The sequence below is a fragment of the Vombatus ursinus genome, unplaced genomic scaffold (assembly GCF_900497805.2).
Source record: "Vombatus ursinus unplaced genomic scaffold, bare-nosed wombat genome assembly UNPS02014959.1, whole genome shotgun sequence".
NCBI lineage: Eukaryota > Metazoa > Chordata > Mammalia > Diprotodontia > Vombatidae > Vombatus > Vombatus ursinus.
This window is the reverse complement of record NW_020954737.1, coordinates 6,679,265-6,703,512: the sequence shown is the minus strand read 5'-3', so window position 1 is coordinate 6,703,512 and position 24,248 is coordinate 6,679,265. Positions and strand designations below refer to the sequence as shown.

Sequence of the window (24,248 nt, the reverse complement as noted above, 5' to 3'; positions counted from 1 at the left end):
ATCCCCTTCAGGTGTTGTGGGTAGATATAAGAGAAGTATAAGACCCAGTCTCCTTTTTTTAAGAAGTTAATTCATTTTCCATTGCACCACATTACCTCCCACGCTGGACTTTAAAGAAAAAGTATTTGGGAAAGGGTGAAGGATCTGGAGAGGGAGGTCAAATCAGCATGGTGTGTGGCGTGGTGTGGGGGGAGACAATGAGGACACTATCCTGACCCCGGACGTTTACCCTTCAGACTGGCCTCCCTGCCTACCACTGGACATTTTCACCTCCAGACCCTTAATCAGTAGAGGATGCCACAGGCTGCCCATGTTCAGGAGCTCTTCCATGAGGAAGCCCATCAGGTACAGGGGAAAGTGAGGGGAACCTGAGGAAGTGACTTTGGAGGGTTTTAGACAAAGGTGCTAGAAAAGAAATATTTATAGTCAATTCAATTATTCATATGCAGATAATTCTTTTGCATTTATTTATGATAAATTTTTAATTCTAAGCCACCTTGAATTTTTTTGGGGGTATGTTTTTTGCTTTTACATGACCTTCATTTCTTTTTTTTGGGGGGGGGCAATTGGGGTTAAGTGACTTGCCCAGGGTCACACAGCTAGTAAGTGTCAAGTGTTTGGTCCGAGGCCAGATTTGAACTGAGGTCCTCCTGACTTCAGGGCTGGTACTTTATCCATTGCACCACCTAGCTGCCCCCATGACCTTCATTTCTCAGTATCTTTCTCTCCCCCACCCGAAGAGTCATCCATGAAAACAAGGAATAAAAAAAGAGGGGAAAATAAAGCAGCTTAGCAAAATTACACAGCTATCAATCATGTCTGACAGTATATGCAGTGTTCCACATCCACGGTATCTTACTTCTGCAAAGAAGAGAGGGAAAGTGCATTCTCATGTCTCTTCTTTGCGGCTGGACTCAGCTGTTAGAACAGCTAGGTGATGCAGTGGATAGAGTGCTGGGCCTAGAGTCAGGAACCTGAGTGCGAATCTGACCTCAGATATTTACTAGCTATATGACCCTGGGCAAATCACTTCACCCTGTTTGCCTTACCACTCCAGTATCTTTGCCAAGAAAACCACAAATGAGGTCAGGAAGAGTCAGATATGAATGAAATGACTGAACAATAATCAGTCATTATAATTACACAGCATTCAGGGTTTTTTTGTAAAGTTTGTATTGATGCCTTTTTTTTTTACATCATCATAGTAATCCCCAGCATCCTTCCCCCTGCCCCTCCCAGAGCACCACCCCATATAACAAATAGTATTAACTTTTTTTCTTCTGTTCATTTTAATTTTTAAAAATTTTGAGTCCTAAATTCTCTTACTCTCTCCTGCCCCTCCCCCATCTGTTGAGAAGGCAAGTGATTTGATATCAATTATACACGCAAAATCATGCATAACGTATTTCCATATTAGCCATGTTGCAAAAAAAAATATAAAGTAAGTGAAAAAATATATTTAAATCTGCACTCAGAGTTTGTTCTCTCTCTGGATGTAGGTAGTAGTGGTATTGCTAGGTCAAAGGGTATGTACAGTTTTATAGCCCTTTGGGCGTAGTTCCAAATTGTTCTCCAGAACAGTTGGACCAGTTCATAACTCTACCAACAGTACATGTATCCCTATTTTTCCATATTCCCTCTAGCATTTTTCATTTTCCTTTTCTGTCACATTAGCCAATCTGATAGATGTGTGGTAGTACCTTAGAGTTGTTTTCATTTGCATTTCTCTAATCAGTAATGATTTAAAACATTTTGTCATATGGCTATTGATAGCTTTGATTTCTTCTTCTGAAAAACTGCCCATTCATATCCTTTGACCATTTATCCGTTGGGGAATGGATCACATTCATCATTTTTTATGGAGTTAAGTAATAGTCCCTGAGCCAACTGCCCTCTATAACTTTCAGGTTGTGGTCTCAGTTCATTAACTCTTCTTTAATTTTCTGATATCAAAAATAAGGAGTATACTCACCTTCAAATTCCAAATGCATTTACTGGAGAATTGAAAAAAATATGTACATACATACATACATACATACATACATATATACATATATTGCTTATATTGGATGGTTAACAGTATTATGCTGACAGCTTCTCTTTGGAGGACCACAGATTGATAGGACCCACATGATATTAGGAGCCAATCAGTATTGAAGTCCTCCAGTGGCTTGATTGAATATTTGAATGCTAAGGACCCAAACCAATAGAAAGTATGTGATAAGCATTGAGTATAGGCACAAATCCTAGTTTTCCATACTCAATACAGCTGCTGTTCCCGCCCCCCCCCACATCAATGCATGTGTACTCAGAGAATGGAAACCCATTTAGATATCAGCTGAAGCCAAGATGGCAAATCTGTTTCCACAAAAGAACAATAAAAAAAAAATCGTATGTTTCTTTTTAAAGGCTGATAGATTTCTGGATTATCCAATGTCTTGTATTATTATCTTCATCTCTCCTTTGTTCCCTCTCCACGCAACACCTGGTGCAAAGTAGGCATTCAGAAAATTGCCAGCAGAATTGACTAGCACTACCTGCACCCCACTGATACGGAAATGGAGAATTGACTACACTGGAAATAAATTAAAATTCCCAGTTAGAATCACAGAGTCATATAAGGGAACTCAAAGATGATTTAGTCCAACCACTCTGTTTTTCAGGTGAGGAAACTGAAGCTCAGAGAGGTGAGGTGACTCAATCCCAGTCACACACACAGGCGGCACTATGTTTCTGAGGTCATAGCTGCATTATGGAGCTTTAAAGGCCTCATGTCAAAATGTCACAGGATTTCAGCAACTTAGTCCAATCTAGATCCGAAAAAAGAATCACTTTTATAACAAACCCCCAAAGTGGTCATCCAGACTGCATTTGAATATTTTCATTGAATGAATAAATTAATGAAAATGTACTTATTAAGCACTTACTGTCTGCACCGGGAATACACACGAAAAACCCAGACAGTTCTTGCGTTTGAGGTCCTTATATCCTAATTGAGGGAGAAAACACAAAAAAGAGGATTCAGCTTCTAGGATTTGGTGAGTGGGGTTGGGGTTCTGAGGGTATGAATAGGTAGGTACATGGCAAGCTCAGCCCTTTGCTTACCAGGAAGAGCCTATTACTCAGCCCCTCACTGTGTCTCAAAACTCTTTTGCTATGAGCCAATGCTGCACCAGTCACCCAAGCCTTGCCATGTCGCCATCCCTGGGCTGTTTGGCCCTTCCCTCCATTCATTAAGAGGAAGTCTGCTATTTCTTCATGTAACGATTGCACTTTTGGACAGCTCTGGTTGATAGGAAGTTTTTCCTTATGTCAAACCCAAATCTGTGTCTTTACAACTTCCCTTCATTTCTCCTGGTTCTGCCTTCTAGAAACACGACTCTTTCTCTGTTATCTCCTTCACTCCGTTCTCCAAAGGTGAGGCGGCCCTTATGCTTGCCAAGGCCTACATATGTCCTTGATCCCATCCACTCTTGTCTTGTCTAACAAATGTGCCCACTATCACCTCCACCATCCTCTAATCTTTAGTGTTTGTAGGCTGCATGGAGAGAGCTAGTAGAGGGGGTAGACCTTCCTAGTCTTTCAACCAGTTCTTACATGACATGGTTTCCAGTCCCCTCACCATTGTGGTTTTCGTCTCTATTTACTCCAACATGTCAATATCTTACCTAAAATATAGAGCCCAGAACTCAACATAGGACTCTAAATTTCTGATTATTTCAGAGTAGAGGGACCCTTACTTCTTGATTTGTGGACATTGGGCCCCCACCATGTCCTAATACGACATCGTACCTTGACATACATGGCACACTGTTGGCTCATTTTGCAGTCCACCAAAATCTTCAGATCTTTTTGGTAGAACTGATTTCTAGTTATCCCTCTCTTATCTTGTACTTGTAAAATTGATTTTTTTGAACCCAGTATGGAACTTGACATTTATCATCATTATATTTCTTCTTAGAAGACCCAGCTCAGTCTTCTACATCTAATAGTATTTGTTGTGGTGGTGGTGGTGGCTCAGTTGTTTTCAGCCATGTCTGCCTCTTCATGACCCCACTTGAGGTTTTCATGGCAAAGATACTGCAGTGGTTTGCCATTTCCTTCTCCAGCTCATTTTACAGGTGAGGAAACTGAGGCAAACAGGGTTGAGTTTCTTGCCCGGGGTCACACAACTAGTAAGTGTCTAAGGCCAGATTTGAATTCAGGAAAATGAGTCTTCCTGGCTTCAGGCCAGGTACTCGATATACTGCACCACCTAGCTACCTGTGACAAAATTTATCCCTTTCTAAATGCTCATATGCCAACCTTTTAATAATATGTTATAGTTGTTTGTCAGGAACAAAGGCAAGCTTACTGGTTCATACCTCGCAGACTTCACTCACTCTCTTTCCTATTTTGAAGGTTGGGAAAATATTTATTCTTCTCAAATCCTGTGATACATTTTTCATTTTCTATTGTCTTTCAAAGACCGCTGACAACAGTTTAGCAATTACATTTGCCAGGTCTTTCAATGGTCTGGCCAGGCCTAGTGATTCAGAAATCACTTGTTTTTCTTCCTAAGCATTTTTTGGTTTTTATTTATTTGTTTGTTTGTTTATTTATTTTAGATCATTCTCCATGTCTGAGATAAAGGCAACAAGGGTCTGTCACCCATTATCATTGTCCCATTCACCTAGAGCAATGGTCTTTCCTCTTACCACAAACATAGCACAAAATGTCCTTTTTTTGTAGTACTTAGATTACAACACCAGCCTCAGCTCACATTTTGACACTATTTTATGGACAATGTCACACTTTTGTATTCATCTTGTGACCTGCCCTTGTCTTTTTTCTGAGTTGGTCATTGAGTTCTTTGTGCATTGATAATGCTCTCTTTAGACAACTACCCCTGAATCATTGGGATTATTCGTTTTTGTGCCTTAAGAATTACTTTCATGTGAGCTTCCCATGTTTCCCAAGTTTGTGTACCCTGAGAATTTTAGGCCGTGGAATCCTACCTCTCATTTCTCTGAATCTTTTGAAATATACTCTCCCAAAATCATCCTCTCCTCTTCTATGACAAATTCTAAGGTGTGTGGTCACTTGCCCACAACATCCCAGTCATTTATTATTTCAGCAGCTATTCCCCCCTTCACTATCAGATTCACGTCTACAATAAGAGTTTCAATTTGCGGCTTCCTCTACCTTTTAAAAAATGAAATTGTAAACACAAATCAGGAATATATTAGTTATTCTGCTTTTGGCAATGAGGTCTCCAGATGTCCAGATAACTGAAAGAATATATTGTTACTATATCATCCCGTTGTGCCGTATTTATGATCCGTTTTCTGAAGTTCTCGTCAATATCCTCTTTCCGTCCTCTCTGCTCTGCAGTTGGGCTTTAAATATGCCAACTTCTGTTTTACCCTCTATGAGTCTCACGTGCTCTCCAACATGTTTCCCCCTATGATTCCTAGATTTCTTAACCAGAGTGGATCTTTTCAATATACAATGTTACTCCATGGTCCCTTTTATCTTTCCTGTTCTCCCTGAAGATCTTCCATGGCCTCATTGTAGTGATGAATTCCATCCCACCAAGTCTAATTCATACTTATGAAATGGAATTTTCCTCCTTGCCTTAGACAAGGAGTGAATTATCCAAATTTTGTGCATTTATTTATAGACATTGAAGGCCATAGGCTTTATTGCTGGCTTTTTTTTGGAGGGGGGGTAAGCAGTCTATTTTATTTATTTTTAAAAAATGTATTTATTTTTAGTTTTCAACATTTACTTTTATAAGATTTTGAGCTCTAAATTTTTCCCTTCTCCCTCCTGATCCCCCTCCCCAAGATGGTATACAACCTGGTATAGACTATATATGTATTAAACATATTTCCACATTAGTCATGTTGTAAAAGAAGGATCAGAACAAAAGGGAAAAACTATGAGAAAGAAAAAAACAAAAAACAACAAAAAAAGAGAAAATAGTATGCTTTGATCTGCATTCAGACTCCATAGTTCTTTCTCTGGATGTGGACAGCATTTTCCATCATGAGTCCTTTGGATTGTCTTAGATCATTGCATTGCTGAGAAGATCTAAGTCTATCAAAGTTGGTCATCGCACAATATTGCTGTTACTGTGTACAATGTTCTCCTGGTTCTGCTCATTTCACTCAGCATCATCCTATTGCTGGCTTTCTTAGCCAGCCTTCTAGTCTCCATAAAATATTCTTTCCCTCCTTTGCTATTCTTTATATGTTGCACCTGCTACTGTTCATGGTATCTACGCATGTTATTTCTGGAAAGTTTTCTCCCTTCCTCTCTGTGTTCAGCTTAAAACTCTTTTGGTCACATTCACAAGATTCTAGGCAAACATATTTTTACCAGTCCCTGTTATGAGTGTTCTATTCCTGGCCGGCAGACCATTGTTTCTGTATTTTAAGCTATAGTTCAGAAGTTCAATTCCCATTCATGAATACTATTTTCTTAGCTAGCTGCTCACTTCTCTAAAATGCTACTTCTCTTTGGATTGCTATGTGTGATCAAGGTGAAGAATGTTCTGTCTCCTAAAAGAGAAGATAAAAGAAACTTTATTCTCAAGGTTGTATACATACACACACACACACACACACACACACACACACACAGAAGGGCTTCAATGTGAAAACAAATACAAATCTATTGATCAATCATAGGACAGCTGGGTGACCCAGTAGAAACAGTGCTGGTCCTGAAGTCAGGAAGACTCCTCTTCCTGCGTTTAAATCTGGCCCCAAACACTTACTAGCTGTATGACTCTGGGCAAGTCACTTAACCCTGTTTGCCTCAGTTTCCTCAAAAATGAGCTAGAGAAGGAAATGGCAAGACACTCCAGTATCTTTGCCAAGAAAACCTCAAATGGGGGTCAGTGAAGAGTCAGACATGACTGAAAAATGACTGAACAACAACAAATTAATCAATGAATCAATAAGCATGTATAAAGCACTTACTATGTGTTGGGTACTATGTTGGGCTCTAGGAATGCAAAGACAAAAATGAACCAGCCCTTGCCCTCAAGGAGCTTACATTCTATTGGAAGAAATGAAGTGTACATAAATAAGTATATATGAAATAAATACAATGTAAAAAAATTTTTTTTGAGGGGGGAGCTCTACCAGCTAGGTGAGACAGGAAAGGCTTCATGTGGAATGTGGTACATGAACAGAATTTGAAAGGAAACAAGAGATTCTGGTGGAGGTGAGATGAGGGAAAAGTTCATTCTAAGCATAGGAGATGGACAATACAAAATCAGGGAGATGGAATGTCATGTGTGATAAGCAGTAAGAAGGCCAGTTTGGCTGGACCATAGAGTGTGAGAAAGGGAATAATATATTATAATGTTGGAAAGATAAGTTGTAGAGAGTTTTAGGAGATAAACAGAGGAGTTTGCATATAATCCTGGAGGCAAGAGGGAGCCACTGGAGGTTACTGAGCAGGGGAGTAACATGGTCAGACCCACGCTTTAGGAAAATCATTCCATCAACTGACCAAAAAAAGGATCTGAAATGGCAGGGAGGGATCCTGACCTTTCTCAGGAGTTTGGAGAGTGGAAGAATGTCACACACAGGAGAAAGGGGAGAAAGACCACTGAACACTTGGCAACAAGAAACAAATATGAAGCTCTTCCCAAAGATGAAGGATCTGGACTTTCTGAAGGAGTAGCTGCTACTCATCCTCCAAGGAATAATAGATAATATTGATCCACTGGTGCTGCCAAGTGTCATCCATTATGTCAAGATCAATGTCAGGATCATCCAAGAAGGGTCAGAAGAAGCGGAAGACTAGTAGTGGTGGTTGGTGACTTTCTGCTGAGGGTACTGAAGCAGTATTTGTTCACACAATAATAATAGCTATTTTCTTTCTTAGGTAGAGAGACAAAACATTTATTAAGAGCTTACTATAGTCCAGGCATTGTGCTAAACTCTGGGAATACAAATACAAGCAAAGAGAAAAACAGTCCCTGCCCTCAAGGAACTTACATTCTAATGGGGGAAGATAACACATAAAAGGTAGCTGAAAAAATGGGACCATGAGAGGAGGGGGCTGCAGGGTCAGAGAGATCTTTCAGGGTGAGATGGCAGCAGGAGTAGAGGCAGCTTCCAGGGTGGGAAGGCATGCATCCAGAACGTGACAGATAGTCACAGTCTTCCAAGACTTGTCAATCCAGATGAATCCTGGTGATTCCTGTGGGCACGAGCGATATTGCCAAAAGGATGCTGGAAAGCAATGCTAAAGATTAAAGTCATGGGCAAGAAAGTGAATACCTTAGGAGGTACAGCTGGCATTTTTGTCACTGTTGCCTTTCTAAAGTACGGGGTTCAGGAGAGGGAAAATGATTTTGGAAATGGACTTCTGGTTAAGAAGATGATGTCTGCAAAATGTATTTGGAGTTCTGGATGACAACTCTTGGCCAGGGTTGAAGTACTCCTAATAAAGGCTAGTATCACTATATTTTCTTGGAATGATGCCACTCTAAAGAACTTTGAATTGAAAGAAAGGGGGGAGGAAGAAAGCTACTTCTATGAATCCATTAAATACTATAGACAGTAGGGGAGAAGTTAGGGGAGAAGAATAGCAAAAGAGACACCCAGCAGCCCACAGCAACAAGAAGAAACATTTATTTATTTTTTGGCTAGGCAGTGGGGTTAAGTGACTTGCCCAGGGTCACTCAGCTAGTAAGTGTTATGTGTCTGAGGTCAGATTTGAACTCAGGTCCTCCTGAATCCAGGACTGGTGCTCTATCCACTGCACCACCTAACTGCCCCAAGAAGAAACATTTATTAAGCACCTGTTGCGTGCCAGGAACTGTTCTATTCTTACAGCCAAGGGAAATGAAATGACCTGCCCAAGGCAGGACCAGGATCTACAGCTAAGATCTCCTGTCTTCTAATCTACAACTCTACTGTGTTGGAGGTGTTCAGTTCTTAGTCTCGTCTTTCCTCCTTTTTCCCAGCCCAAGGGTGGGGAACCTGCAGCCTCAAGGCACATGTGGCCTTCTAGATCCTCAAGTGTGGCCCTTTGACTGAATCCAACTCCCCTTAATAAAAGGATTGTTCTGTTGAAACTTGGACTCAGTCAAAAGGCCACACCCAAGGACCCACATGTGGTCTCAAGGCCACAGGATCCCCTCCCTATGGACCTAGTCACTGCCACCTGACCTGTTGATGCACCCTTAAGACTTTGGGGGTGTTTCCATCCACTCTGCAGCTGAACTCTCTAATATGTGTTGCCTCCCCCAATTAGAGTATGAACTCCTTTAGTGAAAGGACTATTGTACTTTTTCTATTTGTAAACTCAGTGCTTGGCACATAGTAAACTATATATGTATATATGTATATGTGTTCATATAGACACACACATATATATACACACATATATACACAGATATACTTGTATATATACACATGTATGTATATATACACACATATATTACCACCCCAATCCCTCTACCCCTCCATGCACGCACATGCACACACACTGGATTGTTGTTGTTTGTCCTTTGTTCTTGAAAAGGACCAATGACATCAGGAAGGCGATGTCTTGACTTGTAAGTGAATTGGATTTAAGTGAGGCAGGGCTGTGCAAAGTCACTAGCCTCACTCCTCCAGAGCCATCTGGGTCCAGTGGCAAGACATAGATCAGGACAACTGGACATGGCTCCAGATGCAGTGGGAGACCTTGGCCTTTTTAAGCTAAGGTCTTTTCCATGTCTCAGTTTGTCTGAGGCAAAACCCATACTATTATCAGAAGTAGGGACATTAAGAATGGATGTATTTGGGGAAGAGAGAGATAAAGATGGCCTCTTTTGCCTACCAAAAAAAAAAAAAAATCAGTCTGGGAGGGGAAGAGACTTGTTCTGGCCAGAACAAAAACAATTGCTATTTACACTCACTCTGAGCCAGCAAAACCCAAATAATGACCAACTGAGGCTTGGGTTGAGACCTGGCCAATTATTGGCCAATCAGTGAGAGCCAGAGTGATTTGGATTTAAGGCATAGTCAAGTAACTCCATTTGTATCACAATGGCTTTATCAATGCCTGGTTTTTCAGAATTCTATTTCAAGAAATTTATATTCTTTGTAAGGTCTTTCCCAGGTTTCAGTTTGTGTGAGGCAACACCCATTCAATGGAGAAGGAAATGGCAAATCACTTTTTTTTTGAAGAAAACCCCATGGACAATAAGGTTCATAGGGTTACAAAGAGTTGGACACGACTTAATGACTGAAATACAACTACATGTGTGTGTATGTATATATATACAGATGAGTGTATACAGATACACATTTATATGAAAATGTGTGTACATATGTATATGAATAAATGTATATATTATTGGAATGAATGAACCAAAAATATGTTTATATATATGTGTGTGTATTAGATATGTATCATATATTATAAAATACATATATATTGATTAGATTTTGATTGGATATATACATGCAGATATATGTTTATGTGTGTTGTATATATAAATATACACACTTTTTTTTTATTCATTCATTCCAAGACTTTTTAATCACTTAAGCTGATTTAATATGAATGGATGGGTGCTTAGAAGAACTATTTAGACCTGTTTTTCAAGTCCTATCCAGAGGTAGTCTCTTGCTATCCTTAGTTCAAACTGTGGCTATCCTGGTCACATCCTTTATGGGGTCTTCCATATGTTAGGTCAGGGGGGGGAAAAAGCACAGGACTTTCTGTTTCTTTAGACTCTTCTATCTTTGAATGCTAATTCTGGGAACAGCTGGCCATCCAGATGCTTCTCTCCAGCAACTTTCTATCCCTACTCCAATCTGTGGGATCAAATGTCCTAGTGAGAGCTTTGGGAGTTTGTAGAACTCTGAGTAAACAACACCCAAAGAGTACTGTTTAATGGATCTGTGCCAGCCTGGTAGCCTTTATCTAATGGGGGTAGGTGCTTGACCTGAATTAAGGCATCCAGAGCATGCTTATCATAAGTAGCATGAAAATGGAATGAATGGCTATTACATTGGATGATAGAATTAGGATTCAAAAAGATCTTGATAGGCCACAACAATGGCCCAAATCCAATCAAATGAAATCCAGTAGGGATGACTATAAAATCCTTCATTTAGTTTTAAAATATCAATTAAGTAAATGTAGGTAGGAGACTTGTCTTAGCCATCCATGGGTTTTTAGGGAACTTCAAGGTCAATATAAGACAACAATGTGTCCCAGTGTGGTGGGAAACACCTATAACTTCTGAGGGTGGTGGATTTCTTGAGCTGGTAAGAGTTTGGAGTTTCAATGGGCTAAGTTGATCAGATGTCTACACCAAGTTTGGCACCAATATGGTGAAGTCCTGGGTGGGTGGGGGGCCACCAGGTTGCCTAAAGAAGGGTGAACTTGCTCAACTGAGCAATCTGGACAGATTTCAACTTCATATAAGGAAGAATTTTCAAACAATTAAAACTGTCCAAAATGAAATAGACCATTTTGTGGAGAAATGAATTCTCAGTCAGTAGAAGCATTGAAGCAAAACTGAATATTCCCTTGTACCTGGTGGAAGGTTGGACTAGGACACTGCTTAAGTCTCTTCCAATTAAAAAAAAAATCATATGACCCTATTAATTAAGAAGGCATTAAAAAAAGAACTGAATAAGTACCATCTTGGAGAAGTGAATGCCCTGGGTGAGTTCAGGAATAAGTAAGTAGATCAGTTTAGCTTATTGTACAAGAAAACAATGGATGATAAAGTTTGAAAGGTAGGCTAAGGTCTGATTGTGGGAGGGCTTTGAATACTATGTTAAAGAGTTTAGAATTTATCTTGTAAACAGTGGATGATCTTGAAAGGATTTAGAGCAAGTAAATGCTAATATAGATGTTTTAGCGAATTAATCTGGCAGCAACATGAGGTTGTAGGTGGGGATGAAGAGCCAGGAGGTAGGGAGTTAGGGAGGAAGTTGTTGCTGTCATCCAAGTATGAAATAATAAAGATTTAGACTTGGGTGGTGATACTGGAAATTGGAAAGGAAGGGAGAAATTGGGAGAAATTGTGAAGTAAGAATCAATAGGACTTAGTAAGATTAGATAAGGTGGGATCGGCAGGTCTAGAGAGGAGTCAAAGTGGACTCAGAGCTTTTGAGTTGTTAACTGGGAAAATAGTGATACTGTTATCAGAAGTAGGGACATCAAGAATGGATGTATTTGGGGAAGAGAGAGATAATGATTTCCCTTTCAGATATGTTTAATGAAATTGAAATGATAATGGAATTCTTTCTTGGGAGGAGGGTGAGCTGTCCAGTGCTGTGATTTCAAAACTGTAGGGTTCAATGAATTTGGGACATATCCACATAAAGATAATTTTTAAAGACTCAGGAATATATGAAATCTCTGAGGAAGAGAGTATAGAGAGTAGAACAGAAGGCAGAGAATTGTACTTTGGTCAACATCCACATTTAGAAGAGTGTAGGAGAAAGTGGAATCATAAAAGAAGATGGTAGTACAAATACAGCAAAAGTTTAGTGTCTGCTGTATGCAGAGTAGTGTTCTAAGTGCAGGGGAGGTACTAAATTTAGATAAGGAATGGAACCTACCATTAAAAGCTTATAGTCTAATTGGTAATGGAAGGAGAACAAAGATAGCATAACATCATGGAAACCAAAGGAGAAAAGACAGTTTTAGAAAGGAGGGGGTGTTAAAGAATGTCAGAAGCTATGGAGAATTCAAGAAGAAGGAGGACTAAGAAAAAAAAATATAGGTGAGGTTGTAAATTAGGAAGAGACCAATGAATAATCTTTGAGAATGCAGTTTCAGTACAGAGGTGGCATAAGTCAGATTCCCAGAAGTTGAAGAGTAAGTGGCTGCTGAGGAAATGGAGGTGGAGGACAAAAACCATTCAAAAAGTTGGAAGGTAAGAGGAAGGATAGAAATAGGACAAGAACTTAAAGGGACAGCTGAATCAAAAGAAGGTATTTCCAGTGTAAGGGGAAATTGTGTTTATAGGCAGAAGAGAAGAACAGGTGGAGATGCTAAGAAGAGAGGACATAAGTAAAGGAGCAAAATCTTAGAGAAGATGCAGAGAGAAAAAGACAGTGTGGAGAGCATAGATGAAAGCATTAGTTGTGTAAAGATAGGCAGACATATTCTCCCTCTGAGACTGGAGGGGAAGGAAGATACAGTAAGTATAGAGACAGATTTTTAGATAGAAGACTAAACATGGAGATTCATTATATATGGTGCTCATCTTTTCAGTAAAATATTTTGCAAGATCAAAACGAGGAGGTCGGACTACTACTAATAGTTAATATTTCTATTACACTTTAAAATTTGCAAAGTACTTTATAAATATCTTATTTTTTATTCTCACAACTTTTATCTTCCTTTTATAGATGAAAAAACTGAGACCAACAGAGACTAAATGACTTTCCCAGGGTTCCAGAGCTAATAAGTGTCTGAGGCCAGATTTGAACTCAGGCCCTCCTGACTCTAAGTCAAGCACTCTGTTCGTTGCACCACTTAGCTGCTTCCCTTAGACACTAGCTCTCTGAGGTCTATGATTCTACAATCTGCTGATGGTGGGAGTTGAAGTGGTATTGGGGGGGGTGCAGTTTGAGAAAAATGGAGGTTTGGAATATTGGTTCTGAGGAGAACCCTTGGGAATCAGCAATAGCAACAACAATGACATCATGAACTTGACATCATGGCTTTCTGAGTTATAGGAAACGTCCAGTTGGAGCTGGGTAGCAGTGGAGCAAGTCAGCGCAGGTCCCAGAACTTCACCAACAATACTCTGCTAGAGATAAACAAGGGCACGACAATACAGTGCAAGTTGTATACTGGATGGTTCTCTGGAGGGATCGGAGATGCTAGAAAATGATCAGAGTTGTGGGGTTGAGTCAGAGAAGGCTGCTTGAAGAAAGTGATGGATGAGAATGGGCAGAGACAAGGCCTGATTGATTTGTGTTTGAGAACAGGGAAAGATGGTATCAGAAAAGATGAAGGAATCAGAGGATCAGAGTTGTATCTTAAACTGTGAGCCCCTTGGGAGACGGGGCTGGCTTTTGCTTTTCTTTGTATCTTTAGCACTCAGGACAGTGCCTGGCACAGAGTAGGTGCTTTACAAATGTTTTTTGACTAAGCGGCCATGTAGTCCGATCTCCTCATTTTACAGATGAGAGAACTGAGGCACATGATTTAGCCAAGGTCACAAAGGCAGTAAGGGGGATTCGAGCCCAGAGCTAGTGTTCTTCCCAGTCTCCCACCCTGTAGTCTGAGGTATATTGCTAGTGGTTTTAGGGTCAGCTCTAAAATCTTCTCCCCTGCTCTAATGTGTGATAAGCCATTATAACAGTTTGTGTATTCAAAGGAAGTAGGAGCAGACATGGCCTGGGAACCTACCTCAATATGTTTTGCTGATACTCGAACAAAGGCTATGGTGAGGACATGAGCACTTTGTCCTTTTTCTGGTTATTCCATGGTGGAGTGTGGTGAGTCTAGAACTTTTGGCAGATGAGGTTTTCAATACAACAGCTACATGTTGTGGAAAGAGGGTCCTGGTGTAGTAGCCAGGGCATTAGCTTAGAGTTAGGAAGATCTGGGTTCAAATACCACCGGAGAACCTTTGCTAGCTGTGACCCTGAGCAAATCTCTTCCCTACTAAGGGCCTCAGATTCCTTATATGCAAATGAAGAGATTGGACTTGATGATATTCCAGGCCCCTTCCAGTGCCCTATGCCTCAGTTTCCTCAACCATAAAATGGGCTAGGGGTTGGTTTTGGTTGACTCTAGGGTCCCCAGCTCTAATTCTATGATCCTTTGTTCTTAGATATTTGACAAATACAATATCATCCTGGAATCTCAAATAGTTAGGTAAAGAGATGGATATAGACATATCGACCATTTATTAAGCACTTACAATGTGTTTAATGCACTTACCCTGTGCTAAAATGGGATATAAATACAAGCAAGTGAAATAGTCCTTGATCTCAAAGCACTTGTATTCTAATGGGGTAAGACAACACGTGAAGGAGCGTTGGAAAGGGGCAGGGAGTTAGGATAGGGAGGCAACATAGTATGAGAACGGCCAAGAAAACGTGTGAAGGCCTGGTTCTGGACATGACAACAAGACAAAGCCAAAGCTTGACCATTGGAGCCTGGCACCCCACGGGCAGAATCTAAGATGAGGACAATGGCAAGAGTGGAGGTGCCATGGTGTGGAGATTGCTGAGCAGTGGCATGGAGGCTTGGTTCCATCATGATCTATTTTCTTTTCCGTGTGCTTTTGCTGCCCACCCCCTCTTTCCTTTTGTACCCTTGGCATTCCATGCTCCAAACCACAAAAGATTGTCCTCTAGGATTTATCCACAGGGAAAAGAGTGGTATATAAAAATGTCCCTTCCCCACAAAAGAGTTGCAAGTCATTGAGAATACACAGAAGAGGCACCATTTGTCTATAGTGTATATGCCCAAGCTACATGAACTATTATCTAGTTAAAGTTCCTGGGGAGCCTGGCCCAGCTGGCACTGATTGGACAATCTTTTTTTTTTTTTTTTTTTTTGGTGAGGCAATTGGGGTTAAGTGACTTGCCCAGAGTCACACAGCTAGTAAGTGTTACGTATCTGAGACTGGATTTGAACTCAGGTCCTCCTGACTGCAGGGCCAGTGCTCTATCCACTGCACCACCTAGCTGCCCCTGATTGGACAATCTTGCCATGTCTTGCTGGTCAGTGCTGGCTCTTCCAAAAGTGAGACTCGATGGGTTTTGACAAGTATGGAAAAAGGAAGTTGAAAAGGAAAGGTGAGGTAGCTGATGGAGGGGCCATGAATGCCAGGCTGAGAAAGTTAGAGGTTTGCTCCCACTCACAAATTCAAACAGGCAGCTGAAGGGAAGGAAGGTGGTAGTATGGGAAGATGAATCGGACAGTGGCATTCAAAGAAGATGGGAATAGGGAGAGACTGGAAATGAGAAATATGAATGCTATTAGAATTTAAATTCCAAAGAGCTCAATAGAATGAAATGCTTCCAGTGTTTGAGTTGGAGGGATCTACTAGATTCTTCTCCAGTTAGACTCAGTGGACCTGGGTTCAAACCCTACCTCTACCACTTAGAACCTGTGTGTGACTGTGGGCAAGTCACTTTCCTCATTTGTAAAATGGAGAGGGGGAGTTGGACTGCATAGCCTTCAGATTCCTTTCCAGCTCCTGTGATTCTATGATCCCAGCAACTTTCATCTCCTTCCAGCAGGATCCAGAGAAGCCGGTTAGACAGGGCTGCAAGTGGGTATTGCCAGAAGCAAACTGAGGCTCAGTGCCCCAAGACTGGAAAATGATCTAGATCGCTAGGCAGCTGGATATCACCAAGACAATAGCCAGCCCTGCAGAGATCTCACAGCTGGATATTTACAGCCCCAGTTGCTTTGTGGGTGGGTGGCTTCTGCCTTTGATCAGCACAGCTGATACATGGTATTTCCTGGAGCCTGATGGGGGCCCTCATGGTTTGGGCACATCTCTCTGCCACCATTCCAACTATGCCATCTGTTAACATGGGGGGATGAATTACAGGGGCAGGAGGAATGCATGCAGGGTCAAGGATGGCTTTAAGGATTTACACTCACACAGGAAGAACATTTGAGCTGGAAAAACACTGAACATGACATTGATGTACTTATATGCAAACCAGACTCTCAGTGATGGTTTGAGATTGTTCAGCAGCAAAGGTCAGGAGAAGATTGAGAAAGCAGAATGGCCCTGGTAATCGGAAGAACTTGGGCATTGCCCTCTTGTTTCTACATTCCTGTGTGTAAAGGCTCCCTAGAGGAGCCCTTCTGGGGCATGAATGGTAGTGTGGTGCAGTGGAAAGAGCACTGATTTTACAGTCAGAGGACCTGGGTTCAAATCCTGCCTCTGATACTCCTTGTATCACCTTGGGCAACTCACTTAACTTCCCTGGATCTCAGTTTCCTCATGTGTAAAATGAAGAGATGGGGGTTGACTAGAAGGCTTCAGAGTTTCCTTCCAGTTCCAGTATCTCTGCCAAGAAAACCCCAAAAGGGGTCACAAAGAGACAGACACGATGGAAAAACGACTGACCTAGAGGTCCCTTCCAGCTCTGACATTGGCATTCCAGGATGTAGGATTCTACATTCTCCCCTGTACTAGAGCAGAGAAAACATGAACATACACCACTGGGCACAGTTGATGGTCTGTAGTTTTTGCTGATGGAGAGGCTGAAATTGATAGAGAGTTTGAGTCTGGGTTCTGAGCTACAGAAAAGCTGAAGCCAATTGGGGGTCTGCACTGAATCTGGTACAAATAGAGTGTATACAGGGGGGAGGTGTGGGTGGCATCGGGCTGCCTAAGGAGGGGCAAACCAGGTCAGGCCAGAACAATGGAACAGATTAAAGCTTCAGTGCTAATCAGTATCTCCATCAGGCCTAGGAGTGACCACTGCAGTTCTAGCCCACACTGTGTAGAGAGACCCATCTCCAAAAAAAGAGAAAAATCAGTATACTTGATATCTTTGGATGCTCTGCTCCTCTATCTTCCGCCACCGTGCCTTTGCCCTGGTGGGTCCCCATCTCTGGCATATGCTCCTTCCTCTGCTCACTCTCACTGAATCCCTCCTTGCTAACTAGACCCAGCACAAGCGTCCCCTTTCTGGATCCCCCCAAACTGCTGGTGGTCTCCATCTTAAACTGCCATGTATTTAACTACTTTGCATTTGCTTGTATTTATATTTTTTATATTTATCTTCTATATACTTTCTCTCTACACAAGTATATATATAATATGTGTATGTACATATATGTATATATACATATACGTGAGTGTACTTGTCTTCTCCATTAGATGAAGAATTCCTTTAGAGTAGGTATTGTCTCATTCTTTGTATTTGTATCCCCAGCACCTAGCTCAAGGGTGGGGAACCTGTGGCCTTGAGGCCACATGTAGCCTTCTAGATCCTTGGGTGCAGCCTTTTGACTGAGTCCAAGTTTTACAGAACAAATCCTTTTTTTAAGGAGATTTGTTCTGTGAAGTTTGAATTCAGTGAAAGGGTAGCACTTGAGGACCTAGAGGCCACGTGTGGCCTTGAGGCCGAAGGTTCCTCATCCTGACCTACCTCAATGGCTGGCATATAGTAGGAGCTTAATAAATGTTTGTTGAACGATTCTTTCTCCTCCTCCTCTTTTCCCTCTCTTCTTTTTTTCTCCTTTCATTCTTTTTCTTTCTTTCTTTTCATTCCATGTACTCTGTACCTAGACTGCTTTCTTTTCTCATCTCTGCCTCCTTTTTTGGCTTCTTTCAAGTCTCTCTCAAATCCTATTTTCTGCAAGAATCTTTTTCCATTTTCCTTGAATACTACTGCCTTTCCTCTGAGATTATCTCCAATTTATCCTAGATACTGGTGTCCCCAAAGTTGTAGTGCATTTCAAAGCTTTATTAGTTTAGAACTCCCAAACTCAAGCTTTATTAGCTTAAAAATGCACTAGAATTTTGGGGATGCCCGGTATATCTTGTTTGTCTGTGGCCTTCCTCATTAGACTGTGAACACTTCGAGGTCAGGGATTGTCTTTTTTGCCTCTTTGTATCCCTGGTGCTTAGAACAGTGCCTGGCACACAGTAGGCACTAACAAATGCCTATAGACTTGACTTTCTTCTTCCCATGGTGCTTGTGAGTTACTAGCCTCACAGAAGTATTGACAAAAGACGGAGATACTGCTTCTGAGGTTACTTAAATGCATCTGTGAACTCATCCTGTGTGGGTCCATTCTACAGCAATGCTTATCAAAGACTCTCCATGTCTTCTTATTCTATGTGATTTCTTTTCTTGTCTTTTCTAGAAATCTTTCATGGTAGGAAGGTGGGCCTGGGGGTGGTGGGGGTGGTGGTGGTGGTGTGGATTTCTAAAGTCCTGGAATCTTCTGCTTCTTTTTCCACTTTTGGGTGGTGGGTTACCCATGCTCATCAATGGGTCCATTCCTTAGCTTTTATTATGCTACAAGCCTGGGCCACCTTCTTCTCCAATCACATACTTGTCTAGATAATAGTAACTTTTATGCTTCTTGTCTCACATACACCATTTTTGGTAACGGATCACTTCTATAGACCAATCTCTGTTGCCCAGCAGTAAGACTGATGAGGTTATCACTAGATCAATGCCCTACCTCACTTTGTGTTGGGTAGACACTGACTCAGAGTGCTTGCAAAGTAACCCAAGAGAATGATGCCACCCCAAGAGCCAGGCTTTGGAGGAAGTGAATCATTATTGACTTTCTTAGATAGAAAGCTGAGGGCAAGGGTTGTTTGATGAGGAAGTTGATTATTGGGTGGGGAGAAAGAACCACTTTCTTTTTTTCTCCCCATCAGGATCCCCAGAAATCTGAGTCATTGGCCATCCTATTGGGTTCCTGCTTCTTCTGAGCTCCAGTCTGTCATCCAGCCTCCAGAGTTAGAATCCTTAAGCAGGATTTTCAGTAAACATTTAGTAAGTGCCTGCTATGAGGCAGCTAGGTGGTGCAGTGGATAGAACCTTGGGCCTGGAATCAGGAAGACCTGAGTTCAAATCCAGTCTCAGACATTTACTAGCTGTATGATCCTGGGTAAATCACTTAACCATGTTTGCCTCAGTTCCCTCATCTGTAAAATGAGCTAGAGAAGGAAATGGCAAACTACTCTAGTATTTTTGCTAAGAAAATGCCAGATGGGCTCATGAAAAGTCAGACGCTACTGAAAATGATTCAACAACAACAACAATAACACATTCCTGGCACTACACTAAGAACTGGGAATAAAAATGCAAAAAATAAAGACAAGTACCTGCTCTCAAGGGGCTTACAATCTAATAGTAGAAGACTATACCCAAGAGGAAGCTGAAAAGGAAATGGGGCGGGGATGGGAGGGGTTGGTGGTCTAGAGGAGTTCAACTAGGTGGGAAATGAAGCGATGGCCAGCTTGGGTGCCCTTGGGAGAAGCTCTCTGCCATCCGATCAGACAGTCCCTAAGGGCAGAAGTGTGAGTTCCAGGGCTGAAGTGATCTTGCACAGGGAGAAGTGTTTAGATAAAGAGGGGGCCATGCTTAGACTTATGCTGTCCTTCCTCATGATTGGGAGCTTCTCCATTCTGCCCAGTGCAAAGAAATAAGATTATTTCGTGGGAATATTTTATAAATTTTATAAATATAGTTTGTAAATGGAGAAAACAAATTGTTGAGTCAGTGTCAAAATGAAAAAAATGCACAATAAGCAAGAACCCCTTTCCTCTAGCTGCCTAAATGTAACTAGGTGGCCCCCAGTAGATAGAGCACTGGACCTGGAGTCAGTAAGACCCGAGGCCTCGGACACTTACTCGCTGTGTGAACTTGGCCAAGTCACTTCACCTCATTGTAAAATTGTAAAATTGTAAAATGGGATAATAATAACACTTACCTCCCAGGGTTTCTGTAAGGATCAAATGAGAAAATTTTTGTAAAGCTATTAGCAGAACGCGTAATAAGTGCCTCTTTCCTTCCTCTTCTGTCTTTTACTTATGCTCCTTTCCCCTTTCTATTCCCATGAAGATATCACTATATAGACTTTAAGTCTTTCACCCAGGCCCACGTTCATGTTGTGCATTGCCCATGGCCACAGTGAATAGGAACGCTATTCCTCTCTTCTCTGTCCTCAGCCTAAGAAACAGAGCTGAGATAGCTGGGCTCTCCAGGTTGACCCACTGAATCTCAACTCAGCAGCCTTGGAACCCTCCTTGCAAGTCTTATTAATAATTAAGTTATTAACTTTGAGAAAGCAATTCGAATGCCTTTGTTTGCATGCTCTAAGTGTAAGAAGTTTTCCTGTGTGTACTTTGTCTGGAAGGGTGGGGCCTTCCTCTGCTTTGGCCTCCCCTGACCTCAGTCCAGTTATTTGTTCCCACAGGTTTCTTCCTCAGTCAGCCAGAGCCAGGGTAAGAATTTCTCAGTGATGAAAAAGGAATTCCAGAAGGCGGCAGGCTGCACCACGCTAGGAGTGGCGGGAGAGGTTATGGAAGGCTTGATCCACCTCTTGGAGGCTGGAGGCAGAAATTTTAAATTCACTACACATTTATTTTGTGCTTGCCACATACAGAGTACTGTACTAGATGCTGAAGTGTAGAAATAATCCCTGAAAGTCTTGTCAGCCCAACTTTCTTTGTGTGAGGAGCAGAGATATTAACTAGGAGTTCCCAACAAAGACATCTACAAGGGCATGTGTGACTGAAAAAGGAGACGAGCCAGTTGTGGTGAGTGGAGGGGATGATGGATGGACAGCCAGTGTTGTATTCACTCTGAGGAACACGGTCTTCTTTGGGTGCTTGGTTAGATCTCTAAGGGGAGCTGGTAGAAACACAGGGAAAATCAATTTACAAGCATTTTTAAAAGTACCTACTATGTGCCAGACACTATGCTAAACAAAAACATTTCCTGCCCTCAAGGACCTTATATTCTAATAGGGGAAATAGCATGTATATAAATACCTACATATAAGATACGTGCAGAATAGATAGAAAATAACCTTAGAGGGGAGTCACACCTTATGAAAAAGATTGTTGTGGTGGGAGCAATCTTAACATCTTTCTTTCCTAACCCTATCCCTTTCCCCCAAATTAGGCTAGATTTTCCTTTGAAAGGTATTGGATCCATCCTTGATTGGCTCAAGGCATTCCAGGCTCTGGCTGTTGACATCATAGCACCACCTAGCTGCCTGAGTACAAACAGCAAGGAATAGTCCCAGGTATTTTCTGATGCTTGGCTAGGGGACCATGATGGGCAACTCAGAAGCAGGGGAATTTCACTTTGCTGATTTAACTTGGGTTGTCCTCAATGCATATCTTTGTTGAATATGTTTCTTCCATGGCTATGTAAATCTCCTTTTGTTAACTGTTGAGTGACCTAGGAGTGTCTAATTTCATTTCAATGTCAATTATAAACTATCAAGAGTCTGGCCCAAGTCCAGAACAGTTGCTTTCTGTAGTGGAGGTCATTCCCACTCTAATAAGACAATGGATTCCTTGCAGTATCAAAATATAAGAATAAATTCCAAGAATTGTTTGCCTGTCTTGTGATGTCCTCCTGCAAAACTGTACATGCACACATCATGGAAAACAGTTTTTATAATGAGTACAAAGAGTACAAATGAGTACAAAGATTCAAAGTCAGGAGGTCTGGGTTCTAGAACCCTGAGTCCAATGCTCTTTCCATTATACCATACTGTCTTCTCACCTAAAGTTTAGATTCCTCTGGAAAAAGGATAGTGTTATATACTTCTTTTGTAATCCTATATCTTGGTTTGTCACTTTTTAGGTGCTCAGTAAGAACTGAACTGAATTGAACAGATGGTTTAAAGTCAAAAGTCAGATCAAGTCTGAGCTTGGGGCAGGTCTAGATTGGCCTAGGTTTGCCCATACACAAATCATGGATGCACTGTCCACTCCAGAAGAGTGAAAGAATTCTAGATTTGGAGTCAGAGAGCTGATAGTCAGTCCATGTGTCTGCTGCTTAATACCTCTGTGACCTGAGCAAGCCCATTGGACATTTTGGGGCCTCCATTTCCTGATATGTTAAACCAGGGGGAATGGACCAGCTGACCTCAAAATTGACCTCTTCCTCTAAATCTGTGATCCTATGACTTTATCCAAATCCTTCTCAAACTTATTCATATTTTTTAGCTAGTATCTTCTCTTTAGATAATAGGATTCCTGAGTTTGTGAGCCATTGTGTAAAGTACTTTAACATGGCTTAAATTTGCTTTTTTCAAGCTTCCATGAAATGCTTCTGATCTCTGGTCTAAAAAGAGAGGGGCACTGGTTTTGTAGTGAAAGAACCCAGGATTTAAATTTTGGTTCTGCTATTTTATTACCTTTATAACCTTTAGAAAATCATTTCCCTTCTTTGGGTCTCAGTTTCCTCATCTGTAAAGTGAGAAGGAAGGTTGACCCGGATGGTCTCCAGATCTCGCTTCCAGCTCTAAAATTAATGATTTTGCAAGGTTTTCCAAAAGTCTTACTGCAGTATTCAGCTTTAATAACTTCAGAAGTATAAATTCTATAAACTTAGAAAAAAACAACAACATTTGAATGGTTAATCATTTAAGATTTTAAAATACTGATGTTTCATATTAAAATTCAATATAAGCACTTATGTTATACATTGTTCTAGTCAGTTTTTGAACTTAGTAAAAACTTTCATCAGCTGCTACTCAATGACTAAAAGGATTGCATTTGCAACCCTTGCCTTAAGATTATCCAAAGAGTAAGGTTTTGATGCACACATGAACTTTTTTTTTTTTGGGGGGTTAGGCAATGGGGTTAAGTGACTTGCCCAGGGTCACATAGCTAATAGGTGTTATGTGTCTGAGGCCGGATTTGGACTCAGGTGCTCTATCCACTGCGCCACCTAGCTGCTCCTATACATTAACTTTTTAATGTCATCCCATAAGAAAAAGGCTAATGAAGATAGATCAAATTACTTGGGTGGCAAAAGGAACCAAGCAGTCTGAGAAAGTGTCATCTAGACAGGGTCAGACATATGATGCATAATGACAGGGTGCTTTGTCTTGTTAAAATCAAATTGTTGGGGGGGGTGGCTGGGCAATGGGTTAAGTGACTTGCCCAAGGTCACATAACTAGTAAGTGTTATGTGTCTTAGGCCAGATTTGAACTCAGGTCCTCCTGAATCCAGGGCTGGTGCTCTATCCACTGTGCAACCTAGCTGCCCTAAAATAAAATTTAAAATTTATTATTCAAAATTCACAAAACTGAGGTAGGTAATAAGTGTAAAGTGTAATAATATAAGTGTAAAACAAATATACATAATTAAACTTTCAAATGATTTTTGTAAGTTTGTAGTATTTATACTTCTGAAGTTATTAAACCTTAAAACAACACTAAAACTTTTGAGACACCATCTATTACCATGGAGATGAAAATGACAGTCTATAAAAAGTTGAGACCCTTTAATTTGGAAAAATGACTGCTTAAAAACACACACACATGCATATACATACACACAAAACTATGTGTGTGTATATATGTATGTGTTTTATATATGTGTGTTGACTATATCAATGTCAGTTAAAACTAAACTGAAATTTGAAAGAGGTAAATTTAGGACAAATAAAAGGATATACTACATTAGGTTGATTAAGTGGTAATAAATCTGAATAATAAGTTATTAAAGAAATCAAGGGATGATCTGGGGCACCCCTGAACCTTTTGAGATTGAAGATAACTATGGAGATTATAATTGCCAATC

At 41.0% G+C, this 24,248-nt stretch overlaps 1 protein-coding gene across 3 annotated transcripts in view; it reads left to right on the top strand.

Moving 5' to 3' along the window:
- Positions 1–24,248, top strand: part of SLC12A8 (solute carrier family 12 member 8) — a 169,987-nt gene that overhangs the window by 1,400 nt on the left and 144,339 nt on the right. For all 3 annotated transcript variants that reach the window (XM_027845273.1, XM_027845275.1, XM_027845274.1), the window contains exon 2: positions 237–345. In XM_027845273.1, the coding sequence (XP_027701074.1) occupies positions 295–345 (51 nt within the window). In that variant the 5' untranslated portion in view covers positions 237–294. The remainder of the gene's footprint in view (positions 1–236; positions 346–24,248) is intronic.